Source organism: Onychomys torridus, chromosome 4 (genome assembly GCF_903995425.1).
Source record: "Onychomys torridus chromosome 4, mOncTor1.1, whole genome shotgun sequence".
NCBI lineage: Eukaryota > Metazoa > Chordata > Mammalia > Rodentia > Cricetidae > Onychomys > Onychomys torridus.
This window is the reverse complement of record NC_050446.1, coordinates 150278032-150296574: the sequence shown is the minus strand read 5'-3', so window position 1 is coordinate 150296574 and position 18543 is coordinate 150278032. Positions and strand designations below refer to the sequence as shown.

Sequence of the window (18543 nt, the reverse complement as noted above, 5' to 3'; positions counted from 1 at the left end):
ATATATACAATTTCATCTCAACACAGATCTTAATATCAGGTCAATTTCTAAAGATGTTTTTGTTCTTCTGCTAAAATTATTCCAGTGATGTGATAGATTGTATTAGTTATTTCTCTATTATTATATCAAAGGCCCTGACAAAAAGCAAGACAGAGAAGAAAATGTTTACTGTGTTTACAGTCCCGGGGGATGAGGGGATGAGAGAGTATACCATGGGAGGGAAGTCATGACAGTAAGAGGAAGGGGCAGCCAGGAAGGGGACTGATCACGTTTCATCCCCACACAGGAAGCAGAAAGAGAGAATAGGAAATGGGTCTACAATATGAACATCAAAATCCACTTTCAGTTATATACTTTCTCCAGTAAGGTCCCATCCCCTAAAGGTTTCACAACCTTCCCCAATAGCTGGGTATCAAGAGATGACTTGTATGACCCTGTGGGGATAATTTTATATTCAAACCACAAATTCCTACCCCTAGGTCCCATAGTCTCAAGACTATCTCATAATACAAAATACATTTAGTCTAATACCAAAAGGTAAACTCTTACTGTAAACCCCCTGTAAAATCAAAACATAAATTATATCCTTCCAATATACAGAATTTACATTCCAAATCCAAAAAGGAGGAATGGGGATGTGGTGAGGAAATATTGAACAACCTGTAGCTTCATGTCTGGCATTTGGGGCTTCAGTTTCAAAGAGCTTAAGCAACTCCAGCCTTCAAACTCTGCTGCCTGTCATGTATCTCTCTTTCAGGCTAGTTCTACTCCTTGAATGCAGCCCTCCTTAGCAGCTATCCCACAGCTCTGGCATGCTCAACATCTTGGAATCTCCATCACTACCTAGGCTTCATCTTCATGGCTTCACAGAATAGTTTCTCAAGGCTTCCTCACAGGGACTCCAAGCTTAACACACATTGCCTAGCCACAGTAGCTCTCTGAAACCAGAGAGAAAAACTTATGACCACACTCTTCAGTCTCCTATCTTTCATGCTTCCAGAACCAGGACCACATGAAGAACATTACCATGTTCTGCTACCAGTGTGGAATGGAACCTAGCTCCCCTGAACCAAGGTTGTAGCACTTCTATACTCACACTGATCCTGGTGAAATTTTCCCTGGGCATTTGCTTTCTAAGACCAGGAAACCCCTGAGTCTCCCTCCTTTCAGAAGATAGGTCTTGCCCTCAGGGCATCTTTCCTGTTGTTTCAGCCAGAGCAGGGGGCTTTGACAATGGCCCAAAGCCCTTTAACAGCACAGTCTTTTCCAGCATATGCCTAGGCTGCAACTTTAAGCTTCCTGGTACTCCCTTCCTCCCCATTGTGTATGTTTAATCAGTAACAAACATTACACAGACTCAATGTTATTCTGTCTTGAAATTTCCTCCATCAGAGAAATTAGTCCATTACTTTTTAATTCTGCTTCATGCAAATTCTCAGGGCATGGGCAGAATGCAGCCAGATTCTTTGAGGAACTATCACATGAATGGCCTCTAACCCAGTTGCTAGTAAAGTCTGTGTTCCCTAAAACTTCATGGGCTGAGTCTCTACTGCTGTCCATTGCATCTACGGCAGTTCCATCTTCCAAGCTCTCAGAAGAATGGCCCATGAAGCTCTGTCCACAGCATGTAATTTTTCTAGCCTGAAGTTCCAAAGTCTTCCACACTCCTTCAAAAAGCAACATGATCAGGTCTATCACAGAAACAACCCCACTTCTCTGAAAGCGATTTTTGTATTATTTCCTGTTGCTATAATAAAATGCTCTCACAAAAAGTAATTTGGGAAAGGGGTGGGGGTTGTGTAGGTTTACAGTTCCAGAGGATATCAAGGCGAAGGCATGGAACAAAGAGCGTGAGGCCAGAGTGCCAGTCAGGAAACAGATGGAGCACATCTTACCTCACACAGGAGGCAGAGAGAAAGAACAGCAAGTGGGCCATGATAGAAAAAGCCAAACATTTCCATGGATTGTTTCTAATCTTTAAAAGGTCTCTCAGCAAGATAAATTATAGCCTTATTTTCAAAGATGGCAAAGTCGAAGCTCAGAAATACTGTTATTTGGCAAAATCCACATCAGGGTTACAGCATCTGACCCTTGAATGGAACTGTTGGTCTCAGCATGCATTCACCCCAACTCCAAAGGTCACTTTCCTTCTACAGATTTTTGTCAGGAGACTGGAAAGAGAAGGCATCATGCCTGTGAATGACAGGTGACTAGTTCCACTCTCACATCGTTGTTCTGTGACTCTCAGCCCAGAAATTATTAGTGTGACCTGGAAAAAAAATGAAAATTTCCTTTTGGAATATATACATCCTAATTCAAGAGATTTGGTTTGGATTTTTGTTTTGTTTTGTTTTTTCCACCACAAAAACCTTAGGATGGCTGGCACAGCTCCAATAACAGCAACACAGCCTTAGTATGTATGGGGCAAAGATGTCAGCAGAAGGTGCTTAATGGTACTTCTAGCTATGGTAAGTCTAGCATCCCAGGATAGTTATTAAATGCACCTGCTGCTAGGCTAAAGCTACCATGTGCATGAGCTTGTTGGAGCCCTACCTTCATATCTCCTCCAATTGTTCAAGAAGGAAAGAATCACAGAGAGACCAAATAACTCCCTGAAGTCATCTGGCTAGTTAGTTATCATGGCAGTTGGGAGTCAAACTCTGCTCTTTGACTCCAAACCCCTCCATTCATAACCATGACCGCTGTAGTTGCAGGGCCCTGCTCTGTTGCTGTTTCCACACTGTCCATACACACAGGTACAGCATATGCTGAGACTCTATAAAGTCCTGCGGACCTAAATGAAAGCTTTGCAGTTGCCCTGAGTTTCTTTCTACAGTGAGTTCTGAGGTCAAAGTGTCTGATGTACCTCAACAGCATAAATAGGCCATAATTCTACCCCAAGGAATGACTCTTGGGCCCAGAGCAGGCTCCAGCTCAAGAGCAGGCACAGAACTCCAGCTGAGGGGATTGAAGCCTCTGGCTTACCAGAAAGGCACGTTCTGGAGAGACTAGCATCAGCTCCCAACTGGCAACACCTCACTGGAAACCGCTAGCTTTCTCCTAATGGCTTTTCTCGCCCGGCCATACGCCTCTTATTTCCATGCTGAAGTGTGCTCTCCTAATCCACGATTCTCCGTGCCCTGTTAAATAATCATCCCTTTTCCCCCCCTGGGGCCAGCTTCATTTCAGAGGAGAAGCTAGTTGATGCTTTAGAAATGTCAGGATTTCTACAAATCTCTTTTACATCGCCGCTGTGATGAACCATCCATCTCACAGTCACTAAGCCCCTGACTGCTGACATTTATCCGGAAGCGTTATCCGTGGGCCCAGAGCTCTAATTGGTTTCACTGCTCTGCAGTGTGTCTGGGGGCCGCTGTCTCTCCACCACGGAAGTGATGCAGCCCTCCCCAACACAGAAAGAGAAGGCAAAGCAGAGGGTTCAGGATAAGCATCCTCTTCCCCACCTCTGACTCCCCCAAGTCTCCTGCACCATCATCCCTGCGAGGAGCATTCCCATTTCTTGAGAACACAACGGCAGGCATTAACCTTCCACTCCTGTGTTGTCTTTTCTCAGGAATCGACTATCTCCACCCAGACCTGGCCTACAACTATGTAAGTACAAGCTGGTTTTAAGGTGTGGGGAATGTGTGTTTCTAAGCAACCCACTGCGTCTGGTTTTCGGAAACACACTCAAGTATATGTAATATGCATGCATGCAGATGATTGAACCCATACACAGAAGCACATGCATGCCCGATGCAGGAACAGTCACACACACATGCTTGCAACTCAGATATTCATGTGAAGACAGAATCACACCCACCTTCTCCAATGTGCACACTTGTGTGCACACTCAATCAGCCCACCTTGTTAGAGCCGTTGCTCAGATATGGGAGCTGGCCGAATGTCAAGTGGGTGGCTTTTTGAGAAGAACAGATAACAAGCTGAAGTTTGGAGGAACAGACTGCCAAGAAAGTAAATAAAGGGAGAGGCAGAGAGGAGAGCAGCATGGCAAGGCTTGAATCCACGCCAGTTGCAATCCTCAAGTGGAAGGGCTAATCAAACTACTGGGTGTTTATTGGCCAGCACTGAAGACCAAGAGCCAGAAACTGCGGTAACTCACACTGAACCATCACTTTGTGAGAGGAAAAATAAACAGAATCTTTTTTGACAACCTTTGCTGCTTTAAACATTTCACTGAGCCTCGCTTTTAAGGCCCCTCTACAAGCAAGTGCCATCAGCAGAGACTCACAGCACAACACTGGGTTAGAACTTCACACTCACTTTTGCACCCAGCAAGTCAGACACTGTTTTCCTCATAAACCTACAAGCTCTTTAAACACAACCATTGTCTTCATTCCAACCTCAGGAGATGCAATATACAGGCATCGGCATGTTCATTTAAAGTTGCCCCAGCCAAGTTACACTTTCCCGTAAACTCAAGACCAGTTCCCTGAAATCACAGTGTCTCTCTCAATCTATGTAGAGTTGAGACAAAACCTAACATATAATTTGTCTTATTTTTGACTAAATATTTACATGATCACTAAGTGTAAGTGAGTCGACCTCCTGGGGAGAGCAATGAAGTCAGCGGACAATGATAGTCCCAAAAGCTGTGTGAGAAAAGAATTTACAGGGCCACATCTCCACATTACTAAGTGATTGGATGGCTTAGATGTGATGAGCTTACCCAGTGCCCTTCTAGGAAAAGGTACTTTGGGGAGGTACTTGTTTGGGTTTCCCCAGAAACAGACCCCTAAAACAAGAGTTTCAGCAAAAAAAAATATATATATATATTTCTTTCTGCACAGTGCCAGAAAGTAGAGATGAAGAGGGCAGCCATGATGGGTACATGTTCAAACAAGTGCCCACTGCAGGCACTAGGTGTCCACTAGGACAATCTGAGAAATGATATAGACTAAATAAGACAGAGTACCAGAGGCATCTCGCCTGGCATAGGACCTCTGGGGACTGTGGGGGAGAGGGGGGATTCAATACAACTCTAGCAGTTATTGGTTTAGGGCTGGTCCCAGGAGATAGTTAGGCTGCCTCCCCAGGCTTGAGGAGAGCCGTCATCTGTGTATAGACAGTCCCTCTCCAGGCACATGTGGGTGTCGGGCCCAAGAGATATGTGACAGCACCTGCTACCAGTGTATGCTTGGAAATCTCTTCAAGGTTAAACAGAAATGTTCTGTACTGTGGGAACAAACTAATTTACTAATTTATTTTCAGTAAGAAGTGAGAATTCTACCTGAAGCTGTTTAACAAAGTTTCTTCACACTCAAACCAGGCAAAATATTGTTTCCCAAAGCAAAGGTCTTTTCATAGCTTGGTTATTCTGAATAGTAAGAAAAGAGAGAGTACATGTGCTAGTAGTTCAGGGCTCTTTCCACTAAACTAGGAATGAAAATACTTTGAAAACTGCAAATCAATATATAAATGTAAGTCTTTAGTGTTAATTTAATTCAACAAATCCACACTGAGTCTGTTGAGTGAAGAGCAAAGGATAATAACAGCCACTTCTGTGGTTATTCTATTGTTCAAAAATTGAATTGAATCTCAGGGTCTGGTCCCATTTGTAAGCGCTCACTATTCCAAATAATTAAAATTCTTTTTTTCCATCCCAATTGCAATAACCATGAAATGAGTACTGGCCAAGAGACGACTTTCGACCAAGTCAGAGCTTCACTTCCCTACCTCCTCTATGCCACAGTCTGAACAGTTCCTCTAGCTCGGGATGGGGGAAGAGAGGCCAGGAGGGTGCGGGCACACTTGTCGAGGAAGGGTGCAGTCAGGGAGTGTCTCACAGCAAGGCTTAGGAACAAGCAGATGGGGAAGTGACTCTGTTCTGTAGCTCTTAGCCCATGATAATTCTAGACTTGTATCTGCAGCACAGGTCCAAGACTGAAGCTGTGCTAAGTCTGTAGCTGAAGGAGTACTTCTTTAGGAATGTGTGCTGTGCTGTGTGGAAGAGGTGGCAGTTTGCAGAGCTTGGGAGCAGGTAGGGCAGAATCTCATCTTTGCCTCATAGGGCTGCTTTGTTGAAGCCACAAGTCATGCATGGCTGGTGGGCCTGTAAAATTCAAAGAGGCTATTCCAGCTGTGTCTGAGTTTTCTCGAGGACAAGTGTTGAGACAAAGATTTGACACTATCTGTGAATTCCAACTGAGGATGCACAGACATTTTTTTTCCTTTTCATTATTCCCTAAACACCAAGATGTTAGATAACAATTGTAGTATTCATATTGTATTAATTACTATAAATCATGTAGAAATGGGCTCAGGTGTGTCCCATATATGGTCTGTCATCTGTATGTGGCCCTGGATGGCTATGAATGTGACTCAATTCAAAACAGTAAACTTACTTAAAATACTAAGAGATCTCTTTCATTCTTTTTTGCAACTCAATTGCAAATTCTCAAGCTTGAACTTAGTGAAGGATAATATCATATCTAAAGGTAAAAATGTTGGCCTCACCTGGCCGGAGGGTGGATCTAGGTTGGATGTAAATGCCACACTGGTATGTAAGGGGCTGGCACATCAATGGATGGCTTCCCTATCTTGGAGCCCTAAAAGGGTAAGGTGAAGAGACAGCAAAAAGGAAGGGCAGCCAAGAAAGGCTTCTATAGAAAGAATTGCCAGAGGGCAAGGGCCCTTAATTCCACTAAAGAGTTCTGAGAAGCACTGCAGGCAGAGCCTGCCTTAGCCTTTACCCTTCAGTACCTGTCAATCACTGGCTACAGCAGAACCTGTCAATCACTCACCAGAGCTACTACCCAAGAACAGCACTGGAGAAGAGAGGAAAGGGCTTTGTTCCTGGATCTTCTGGCCTGCCCTCCAGTCGAGCAGAACGGGGTCCAACAAATGAGGGTTTTCCAAAACCCGAGTATTCAGATGATTGTGTTTCAACCAGCATGCAAAGGTGGGGTTCTAACAGTGTGGTGACTGTAGGAACTGAGTCAAACGTGAGCATCATTCTGAGTTCCTACTTCCTAATTGTGTAACCTTAGACTTGAACTTCGTTTCTTCGTTAGTGAAAAGGGGCACAGTGGGAGTCCAACCAAGTTTGCTGACACTGTCAGGTATTATTGAGATAATACGTGTATCAGGACTGACACATAATAGACACTCAGTAATCTTTCGTTTCTTCTTGAAAGAGCTGAGGCTATAGCTCTGCACAAGTCAGGTTATGCTGATGGAGAAGCAGTACAGGAGGGACTCAGGAAACAAGTGCAATTGCTCAGCCCGATTCCTAATGAGCTCGAAGTTATCCGAAGGAAAGAAAAGGTCAGCTGACCCCAGTTAAGTTTAAGATTGTGAGCTAGGAAAGTTAAGGGCAAAGAATGGAGGAGACCAAAACGAATCTCAAAGATTCTTAGAATTCCCATCCAAGCAAAGTGAAAGAAAGGAGAAAGGGAAGCGCCACTGTTTGTGGCCAAGGACAGAATGAAGAAGGGTGCCCCAGAAGGAGAATTCCTGATCACTTCTCTGCTGCAGATCTTTCAACTAGGGAGATATGCATGGGTCCTTGGAGAGTTGGGATGGTCCCCAAGGCAGGCAAAGGGATTGTAAAGCAGCAATTTCTCCAAAAGAGGTGTTGTTGGTGTTTTTTACTCTTTTGGGGGGCCCGCCACCCAGCTCCCAAATAAATCACACACAGAGGCTTATTCCTAATTATGAATGCCTGGCCTCAGCTTGGCTTGTTTCTTGCCAGCTTTTCTTAACTTAAAGTTATCCCACTTACCTTTTGCCTCTGGGCTTTTACCTTTCTCTGTTTCTGTATAACTTTATTTCTTACTCTGTTGCTGTTTGTGTAGCTGGATGGCTGGCCCCTGGAGTCCTCCTCCTTCTCTAGCTACTTCTTTTTTCCTCACAGATTTCTCCTTCTGTATATTGTCTCTGCCTGCCAGCCCCTCCAATCCTTTCTTCTGCCTTGCAGTTAGCCATTCAGTTTTTTATTAGACCATCAGGTGTTGTAGACAGGCACAGTAACACAGCTCCATGGAGTTAAACACACGCAACATAAACAAAAGTAACACACCTTAAAATAATATTCCATGGGGGTTGGGGATTTAGCTCAGTGGTAGAGTGCTTACCTAGCAAGCACAAGGCCCTGGGTTCGATCCTCAGCTCCACATACAAAAATAATAATAATAATAATATTCCACAACAAAGAAGTTTCTTCTAGGCAGGGAAAGCATGCTTCCTAGTCTTAAATGACCACAGAAAGGACACAGGAATATCGGCTGCTTCTTGCATTCAGGTCTCCATCATTCACCCTGCAAATGGGACTCAGCCTTTGCGTAGATCCATGATTCTATGTAAAGATCTGCCAAGATGCATGTATTCTTCCTTGAACTTTTTCTTGAATTCTTTCTATTTATTTTATTGTCTTTTGTTTATTTATTTGTTTTGACTTCCTTTTGGTGCTAGGAATCAAATCCAATGCCTGCACATGTAAGAAAAGTCCTCTGCCAATAAACTATGTGCCAGCGCACACACGAACTGTTGAGTGAAGACTAGAAGGGAAGATTCAGTTGACTGCAATTCCATCTTCTTCCTGAGCCCCAACTCAAAACCCCCTAAAAGAAATATTTCAAAAACACACAACTTTCAAATAGTGTGGTGAAATTTGGTCCCATCCTACCCAAGATATAAAGCATCCCATTGCTCAGTGCATCCACACCATATATACCACCACCCATTAGTCACATTTAGCAGCCTGTCAGATGGATTGTAGCAGAGCCACACTGTTTATGGGGAAGTAACTCTCATGTAATTATTTAATGCTGTGCCACAATGTCTATATCATTCTTCCACTTTTCCTCATTGCACAGACATTGTGACATCTCCAGTCATCATAAGGTAAGGAGTACAGTACATTTGAAAAGAGAAAAAAAAATCACAATTATATAATTTTGTTATAGTGTTATTCTAGCTATTTTATTTTATCATCATTCCATTTATGTTATTATCAGCTATTGCCATCAGTCTTTTACTGTGTCTGATTTAGAAATTAGAGTTTATCATATGTCTGTGTTAACAGAAAAAACACACCATACAATAACGCAGAAGTATCAGTGTGCTGGCTCAGAACTGCCTTATGTGGCTCTGTGAGTCCCCACATTCCTGTTCTTCTGACATCACCATTAGAAGAGCTTGCCCAGGCTAGCCCACTGAACTGGGAAGAAGATGAGAGACACTGGAAGAAAAGCTGCCTCTGTTGCCATGGTCACAAGCTCCAACATCCAAATTGTCCACAGAACCACAGTAAGAAACATAGCTGCATACAGGAACCCAACACCCGTCAAATGCCAGCTGAACACAAACATACAAGGCCACCCAGGAGCAGCAAAGATGCCCAGGCTAGACTGCTGGTATTACCCCACACCCCAACCTGCAAACTCCTGAGCTGCATAAATGTATAATGGTATATGTTAATGACACATCACTGTTTGTATATAGTAACTGTTAGTTACCCACACAAGACTCCTCAAGCCTCACATATTACATGATGCCCAACCAACATAAATAGAACATGCAAGTTCTTCTGGCTTATTAAATGCTCACAGCCTTTTATTGGTCAATTTCTCATTGGTGTGAAAAGCCACTTAGGAGAGGAAGTACTTTCTTGGCTCACAGTTCCAGGTAATGTGGTCCATCACAGTAAACAGGGCACTGCCATAGAAGCAGCTCCCAGCCAGAGCCCTGGAAGCATCAGGCAGCTGCTCATTACAGGGCTGACCAGGAAGCAGAGCACAGCTGGAACTGGGGCCCAGATATGTCATGTAATGTCTATATCATTCTTCCACGTTTCCTTCTACATTACACTGGATGTAAGTCCAGTACTATGATCCCATCTGTAATTCCAGTCCTAGAGGATCCAGTGCTCTCTTTTACCCTTTGTGGACACCAGGTACATACATGGTGCATAGACATGCATGCAAGTAAAACATTCATATACCTGAAAAGAAATGAGAACATTTTAATCAAAAAAATTAAATCATTAAACAGTACACTGCTGAGTATCCATGGTTTCCTCTTGTGACCTTGAGGCTGGCATCATCAGAGGGGAACACACTGCATATTACTAGCTCACCCCCCCAAAAAAATGCCCAGTCATTGCGTATTACCTTACTCACTCATAGGGTTGAAAATGTTAATCAAACCATCATAAGTCAGGGGCTATCTAAAAGATTTCTTGGAAACTCTAGACCAAAACAAATATTTAGGTTTGGATCTCACAGTGTTTCTTTAGACACTCCACAAGACTTTGGTGGTTAACCTGGTCATTTATGTTGGCATATTTCATTCATCCTTTCAACAATGCCATTTACCTAAAATGTATGACTACATCTCAATTAGATTGTCAGCTTTCTGTGCATGGAGTTTGCACGTATTTGTAGCTCTCTTAATACTTAGCATTGTGGTTATCAGGCATCTAATACATATTTACAAGGTGCTGAATATTTACTATTGTGAATGAAACCAAGAGTGAAGGCAAACAGTGCCCCTCTGTTCATGATTGGAAAATCTGGAAGACAGAACCCTCTAATTCCCAGATCCCAGCCACCTCACAGGTGGATACCACTCTTGGATTCCCTGTAGTGCGGGACACCAATGTCAGAAAGAGAGAACCATGGAAGCCAGGCAGCAGTGGTGCATGCCTTTATTCCCAGCACCCGGGAGGCAGAGGCAGTCGGATCTCTGTGAGTTCGAGGCTAGCCTGGTCTACAGGGCAAGCTTCAGGAAGGCACCAAAACTACACGGAGAAACCGTGTCTCCAAAAACCAAATAGTCATAGGCCTGAAGAAAAGATTCTCAAGGTAGGTAGTCCACACTCAGGTAGCCTCAAGCCATTTATTTTCTATGGTAGCTATAACACCTTTCTTCCGGCTTTGGTTGGTGGAAATATTACATGATGATACAATTTGGTTCCCAGGTCTGAGGGTGATAAATCAGACTTTGCTTCAGTTCAAATGTCAGATTATCATGGATTCCACAGTGTTGTTATTCAAGCGACAGAAGTGCTTAAAAGAGAAAACAAGGCCGTCCCTGAGGACCTGCACTTCCTCCTTCCTCTGAGGAGTCCTGACAGATCACTGTTTCTGAGGAGGAACCTGTGGAGAACTCTGAAGTACTGCCAGTGCTGAGCTGAAAGGAAGTGCCTTGGGCTTGGCAGCAGTGTGCGCACAAGGGTCCAGGTGGCACAGGGATGCCCTGATGAAAGAGTGACAGCTGGAGACAGGCCCTGTCCTCATCCCTGGGTGACTCAGATGTCATACAGTATTGATCACATACATTGCTCCAGGCTTTTAGGCCTATTAATATTTTAAAAAGTACATTAATAATGCATGTGAAATTGAATCTTAACTACCCTTTGTGTCTTATTGAAAGGGAGTCAGGCTATTTTCAGCAGAGTGTGTGTGTGTGTGTGTGTGTGTGTGTGTGTGTGTGTGTGTGTGTTGACCAGTTAGCAGTGAACTTCATCACTAGAAAGCCAGACTGAATAAATAGAACTGTCTTAGAGCTGTCTGAATGATCCCTTGGAGAGAGATCCTGGGACAAATAACTATAATCTTATTCAATGGATTAGAGGAAATGGTCCATTTTTGTAAGGACGTATTTGGTATGAAAGTGGAAAAAATAAACCTAGTTGGATTAAATGGAGCTCCTTCCTTGGACTACTTGTTTGTAGCACAATTACAGCTAAAAACTATGGGAAAAAATCTAGTTAGTGAACTTCTACATATTGCTCACGGGACTAGTCTTCACTCCACTGAACCTAGTCAATTTTCAAGAGATCTGTGTGCTCAAGTATCTAAGGTACTATTCTAAGGGCCAGGATTCTAAAAATGTGGGGTAAAATACCCTTCCTGCCTTTGGATGGTATCCATGTAGGTATAGAATTATGTTGCAATGTACTTAATACTCTCCTAGAAAATAAAACATCATACACTTGAAAATGCAGAGAAATCAAGAAGATGCTCAGAGCAAAAAAACCTAGAGTGAAAGGTGTAGTTAAAGAGAAGCAACTTGCACACTAGAGGCAGACTTGCTTTCTTGAGAGGGCATATGGCAACTTGCCTAGACATCCTTTTGGTGCGATTCCTGGCACATGGGTAGTTCCAAGTTCATCGGGAGATCTGCTTGCACCCAGAAGTCTAGACTGAAAATAACCCAGAAAAATCATTTCCCTGCTCCAAAATTCCCTAAAAGCCTTTGACACCATTTCATTTTATACACTAACTTTAAATGACATACAAACCACGGTCCTGTCTTTCACTCATGAAAAACTCACCTGGAGGTCTCATTCCCCAGGGAGATCATTAGCAGAGAGAAAGTCCCCAAGCACACATGTATGTGTTGGTGTACATGTACAGAGTCTTTTTTTTATAAACAAATATTAAATTATGGAAGGAAGAATGGATGGATAGGTGGATGGAAATGGATGAACCATAAGAACCACAGTTCAGTTTCCATTGCAACCCATTATCTGTTCTTTCCTTTAAAAATCTCTCCACCATTTTCCACTGAAGACAAGTGTCTGAGTTATGCAGAATTCTAGAATGATCCCCATGCTTCCCTTCCTGGTGAAACACTCTCTGTTCCCCCTTGAATTGGGGCAGGAGCTATAAATGTGACCTGGTGTCATTCCCATAATTAGCTTGCCTTTCAAAATACCATGAAGATTCCTAATCAGTTGAGTTTTAGATAATCAAACTGAAGATGTTCCCATATGGGCCAGAACTAAAGAGGTGAGCACTTTGAAAAAAGATCTGAAGGCCAGATAAGGAACAAGTCAAAAGGATTTTAAGCATTGTGGTTCACCTGCAGGCTTTGAAGAGCCACCCACCATCACATAAAGATGGTGGCCTACAATGTACTTTATGCCCAGGATTATTATTTTGCCAACAGAGCACTTAGAAGAGAAATAATGGCCCGTCTAGGAACTGAGGGGCATCAATCTTATAACCATGAACCACCAAATTCTGTCAACAGTCAGTAATTTTGGAGAATACTCCCAAGTCTTATATAAGATCTCAGCCTCTGTTTGATTTCAGGCAGATATAGCAATAGAAATTAATATAGGTTCCATTTTCAGAGAGATCTGAGCCTAAACTTATTTAACTTATTATTTCTTTGTAGTCTCATACATCTACACTGTATTGTCATCACATTCATACTCCCCATTGCCCTCAGATATCCCCCCTTCCTTTCCCTCTGTCCTTTCTTCCTGACTAGTTCTCCAGTGACTAAGTCATTATAGGAAATGACATCCTATCTTACAGTAGGCATTAGCCGCCATTAGCTCCTCAGGAAAGGTGCGGCTTCATGGACACCCCTCCATTCTTAGTGGAAAGTTGAAGGTGGCCATAGGTGCTGCATGCTCATGGTTGCAATGGCTATGTCATATCCAGATGACAGCGTTTTGTGATAGTCCTCCCAGTCCTCCTCTTCTTAAGTTACTTCTGCTTTCTCTTCCATGATGCTCTCTGACTTTGGAGGTTGTACATGTAGATGTCCCACTTAAAGATCAGTGCTCATTGGCCATTTATTATCCACACTTTGACCGGACATGAGTCACCTCATTAACCACCACCCTCTACAAAAAGGAGCTTCACTACCTACCCCAGATGGAAAGCCACATCTGTCTATGGGTGTAAACATAAAAATTATAAATATTTAGAAATCAGCTTGAAAACATGTTCACATGGGAAAACAATGGTATTGGGGGTCTTCCCTTGGGTTCATGCTCTCCCCAGGCATAAGCTTTTGACCTGGTTGTTAGTCTCAGGGTGTTGTTCTCTCCCATGGCACAGGCCTCAAATCCAATAATAAAGCAGTTTGTTATCACCAACTGGTTTGGTCCACCAACTGGTAGATCAATATTGTGGCACACGTGGTCTACAGATGGGTGGGATGACTAACGTGTCTTCCCCAGCAGCCAGCATAGTACCTTCCACACCATGCATGGTAGCCAGAGGAAGCCAGTTTGCAGCTCAGTTCCACCTTGATTTCTCAGTGTCCTGTAACCTAAATGTGAGCTGTCCTTGGCTATCAGCTCTTTATCATGAAGGGGTGTTGGATTTTGTCAAATGCCTTTTCTGCATCTAGTGAGATGATCATGTGGTTTTCTTCTCTGAGTTTGAGTTCTTTGAGTTATGTGGTGTGTCACATTGACGGACTTTTGTATGTTGAACCACCCTGGCATCCCTAGGATGAAGCCTACTTGATCATGGTGGATAATTGTTTTGATGTGTTCTTGGAGTCTGTTTGCCAGTATTTTATAGAGTATTTTTGCATCAATGTTCATGAGGGAGATCAGTCTGTAGTTCTCTTTCTTTGTTGCATCTTTGTTTGGTTTAGGAATCAGAGTAATTGTAGCCTCATAGAAGGAGTTTGGTAATATTCCTTCTGCTTCTATTGTGTGGAACCATCTAGTTCTTATGGGCAACCAAGAGCAATGCCAATAGCCTGTCTTCTTCCAGAGGCCTCTGAGATGTATCTGGGCGTGAACTGACTTAACTGTTTTTTGAGTTAGTAAGAACAAATCACCCTTCAGTTTTTACATGTTTTAATACATTTGTCTTTATCTGTCTTTATCTCAAAAATATGTGTACCTTTTAAATTGTTTTTTTTTATTTATTTGTCTTCTTTGACAATTTCATACATGTACATAGTCATCTATGTTCATCTCTGTGATCATCTCGAGAGAAAACAGGCACCATGTCTGTCTCCACATCCTCGAAGTTCTGCATGTGACTTGAAACTTAGCAGATATGCAATGACAGTTTGCTTTCTACATGGCAAATGGAGTGTAGAGACTTAGCTAAGGAAAAAGGGTCCACCTAAAGTGAGGAAAAGAGGAAGGCTGGGAACAGGATGGCTGTGCTCTCCACAGAAGAATGGTCTCAAGATGTCCATGTCCTGATCCCTGCCTCCTGAGACTGTATGATATTACATGGCATATGACTTAAGGTCAATTCAGAACAGGGAGATTCTTCAGTGGTTAGTTTGTTGTTGGTGATGTGGCCAAAATGTCTGACAGACACAATTAATGGAAAAGAGATTTATTTTGGCTCACATATTCTGAGAGTCCAGTGTGTCATCACATAGCCCCAAGAGCTTAAACAGAAGAACATCACAATGGTGGGAACATTAAGTAGAGAAGAACTCACTTCATGGATGAACAAGAAACAGACAGAATGACAGGAACAAGAAGTAGCCAGGGAGCCCCAGGATCCTGCTCCCAATGACCCACTTCCTCTAACCAGGTCTCATCTCCTGAAGTTTCTATAACCTCCCACAGTGCCATTATATGAGATGCCAAGCATTCAACTCATGAGCCTGTTCTGGGTGCTACATCTACTGTTAACCATGACACCAGTTGTGCCAAATGCAAGCACACGCACCTTTAAAAACAAGAGATGAAAGCAGACACCAGATTCAAAAGAGGCATGAAAGTTAATGAAGGAGCAGAGGAGATTCAGAATCAGAGAACTTACTCCATTTTTCTGGCCCTAAACTTAGAAAGAAGAGACATAAGTCAAGGTGTGTGTGGCCTCTGGAAACTGACAATGGCCCTAGGTTGGCAGCAGCAAGGGAACAAGGGCCTCTCAGCCTCACAAGGACCTGAATTCTACCAACAACCTGAACTAGCAAGCAACCAGGTTTTACCCTAGGGTCTCACTACAGAGGCACAGGCCAGACAGCACCTTGATTTTAGCCCAATGAGATCCGGAACCTGTGGAATTCTAAGATAATAAATGTGAGTTATTTGCCCTACTTAAGCTTGCATTAATCTGTTACAGCAACAATAGAAAATGAATACAGGGGCTGAGGAGATGGCTCAGGGGGTAACATGCTTGCCACATAAGCTTGACAACCTGAGTTCTGATCCCCAGAACCACCCTGAATTCTGATCCCCAGAACCACATAAAAATGGAATTCAGGAGCCCAAGCGTCTGTACTGCACCCCCTTACCAAGAGACAGGAAACAGGGAGGGACAGGAGACTCCTCAGAAGCTTGTGGGCCAGCTATCCTGGCATACACAGCAGTGAGCAGCAGGAGACCCTTTCTCAAACAAGGCTGAAGGACCAACACCAAAGACTGCTTTCTGACCTCCATACCGATGCTGTGGCACACATGCACACATACACTCACACTTGCCAGGAAATGGAGAGAGGCCATCTTAACCAGAAACACTGTCTTCCCTCCATGGGAGGAGACGTGAGTACTCAAATCTCACCGGTGGTAGACAGTGGAGCATTACTATCTAGTTGCTACCCCAGCAGCTCACGAGGACACAGGTAAGCCAGTTCTGAGGCCAATGGTGACCTGCCTGAGCCAAAACTCTTCCACATGGAAATCTCAGTCCTTGGGGGACACAGATTGCATGGGAGAGCGAGATTGCAATCACACTGTGACAACTCTTGTGTGACCAAAATCCACTCCAGGGGCCTCTTAGGCCCCATTCTATAGATAGGGAGAGTATGTGCCCTTGCTTTTCTCCAGTCTGAGTGCTCTCAAAGTGGAAACTGCTTCAGACTAAGGCTGACTTAGGTGTGAGTTTAGGGGTATTTGGAGGAACTTGGAGAGTATTGTTTTGCTTAGAAGGCCGAGTTCCATGGCTGGCCTTGAATTTAGGTACTCCTGTCTCCTACTCCTGGGTGCCAGTGTTCTAAGGATACACCAACAACACGCAGCAGAATCTGTGTCTCCTTTCAATGCCCTCAATCTACATGGTTAAAGCAAATGTCCTGCAAACACAAACAGATGGGGCTCCCTGTGCTGAAGTCAAGGTCGTAATAAGTCGAGTATTTTCAAGATGTCCTAGCTCAGACTCTTACTCTACAGAGCAAAACTAAGGTCTAAATGGTCAGTGGATTATCTGAGGTCAGGGGTCAGGTTAGAGCAAAGCTAATCCTGGAACTTGGGTCTTCAGTGTGTCCAAGTGACTGCAGGTGCCACCCTCACAAGTGAGGTGTGTAATTAGATATTTTAATGTGCCTTTGGGCCGCTTTCTGTGCCCTCTCCCTCGCTTTGGACTGGTTTTGACTCCAATTCCAGCACTTGCTCTTTTTTTTTTTTTAATTGCCACAGGGATATTAGAGCCTCTGTTATCCTCCAGGTATAGAAATCTGACAGGCTTGGGACTTCCAATCCCCTCTTGGCTGCCATTAAACTGTGATTCCCTGTGTTCCGCTGAGCAAACAAGAATGTGTATATCTTCCTGCGCCCCCTTCAGAACTTTGCCTGAAATTACATCTAGACTTGGCTTGCTTCCCCGCCATAACTTCTTAATCAATGTCTCAGGGGCAGCTCCTGAGGAAGTGGAGGATGCTGATTTTACAATTGAGCAGTGTGGAGATTTGGGCTAAGCAAAAATTTCCATCATATGTGGCCAAGCCAAAAAAGAATCTCTGACGCAAAAAAATAAGATTAGCTTTTCCACCATGGTAACCTTGCTACCTCCCAACCAACAGGAAATTATTTCCCTGTAAGAAAAAGAACCCTTAATTACCAACCAATAATTAAAACCTGAAGTCAAGTACAGGAAGCCAGAACTGGGCTCTTAGCAGTGTTCTTTAACATAGTCTTGGGAATCATGATGAGGTCTCTGCTTTCCATATGTAGCCCTTACACACCCTCTCCACAATACAGGATCTTCCAGCTGGAAGAATAAGATGTGTTATAGTGTATGGGAGATGTTTTCATTAAGCTATGGAGAGAGAGGGCTTGTGTTTTACAGAGCTAACAATGCCAAGTTTTAAAATAGGTAGTTTGGTATACATCTAAGACATTCTGAATGTTTGAAGTCTCCTGTTGAATTGCTACAAGAAGAAAAAAAAAAAACACTGTTTAATGGTCCTCAGTTGTCCCATCCCTAAAACAGTGAAGGTTGTCTTTCCCGAGAAGACTATGACTACCTTCAGCATCAAAATACAAGAATAATTATACATATTGAAGATATAGAAATCAGGTTTTTGTTGATATATATATATATATATATATATATACACATATATATGTATATATATGTATGTCATATCATATCATATCAATTGAAGCTAAGCATAGTGGCTCACACCTGTAATCTCAGCACAAAGAGATTTGCCATGAGTTCAAGGCTAGCCTGACCTACATAGTAAAAGCCTATCTCAAGAAAACAATGGGAAAACCAATGGAAGAATCTAACAGATCATAGATTATGGAGCAAGAAAACGGCTGAAAATCCCACAAAAGTTAGGGGTCAACCTTGGCCTCATAGGGAAGAAGGAAAATGTAATTCTATAGGCAGAGGAATAATCAGGTGGGCTTAAGGGAGGGGACATGGCTTCTCTTACTTTCGGGTGTGGGGAGTGGAGAATGAATCAGCTGAACTCCCCAGAGTGTTAAAGATACTAAGCTGTTCTGGTACAAAATGCTGGACCCACTTTGCACCATCTTCTCCACTACCACCTCTTCCTCTTCATCATCTTCTCCTGTCTCTCTCTTCCTCCCTCCATCCTTCTCTCCATCTTTCCTTCCCTCCTTTA

At 43.2% G+C, this 18543-nt stretch overlaps 1 protein-coding gene across 2 annotated transcripts in view; it reads left to right on the top strand.

Annotated features, from left to right (window-relative positions):
* Pcsk2 (proprotein convertase subtilisin/kexin type 2) overlaps window positions 1-18543 on the top strand; it is a 260763-nt gene that overhangs the window by 150467 nt on the left and 91753 nt on the right. For both annotated transcript variants that reach the window (XM_036184115.1, XM_036184116.1), the window contains exon 5: window positions 3575-3612. In XM_036184115.1, the coding sequence (XP_036040008.1) occupies window positions 3575-3612 (38 nt within the window). The remainder of the gene's footprint in view (window positions 1-3574; window positions 3613-18543) is intronic.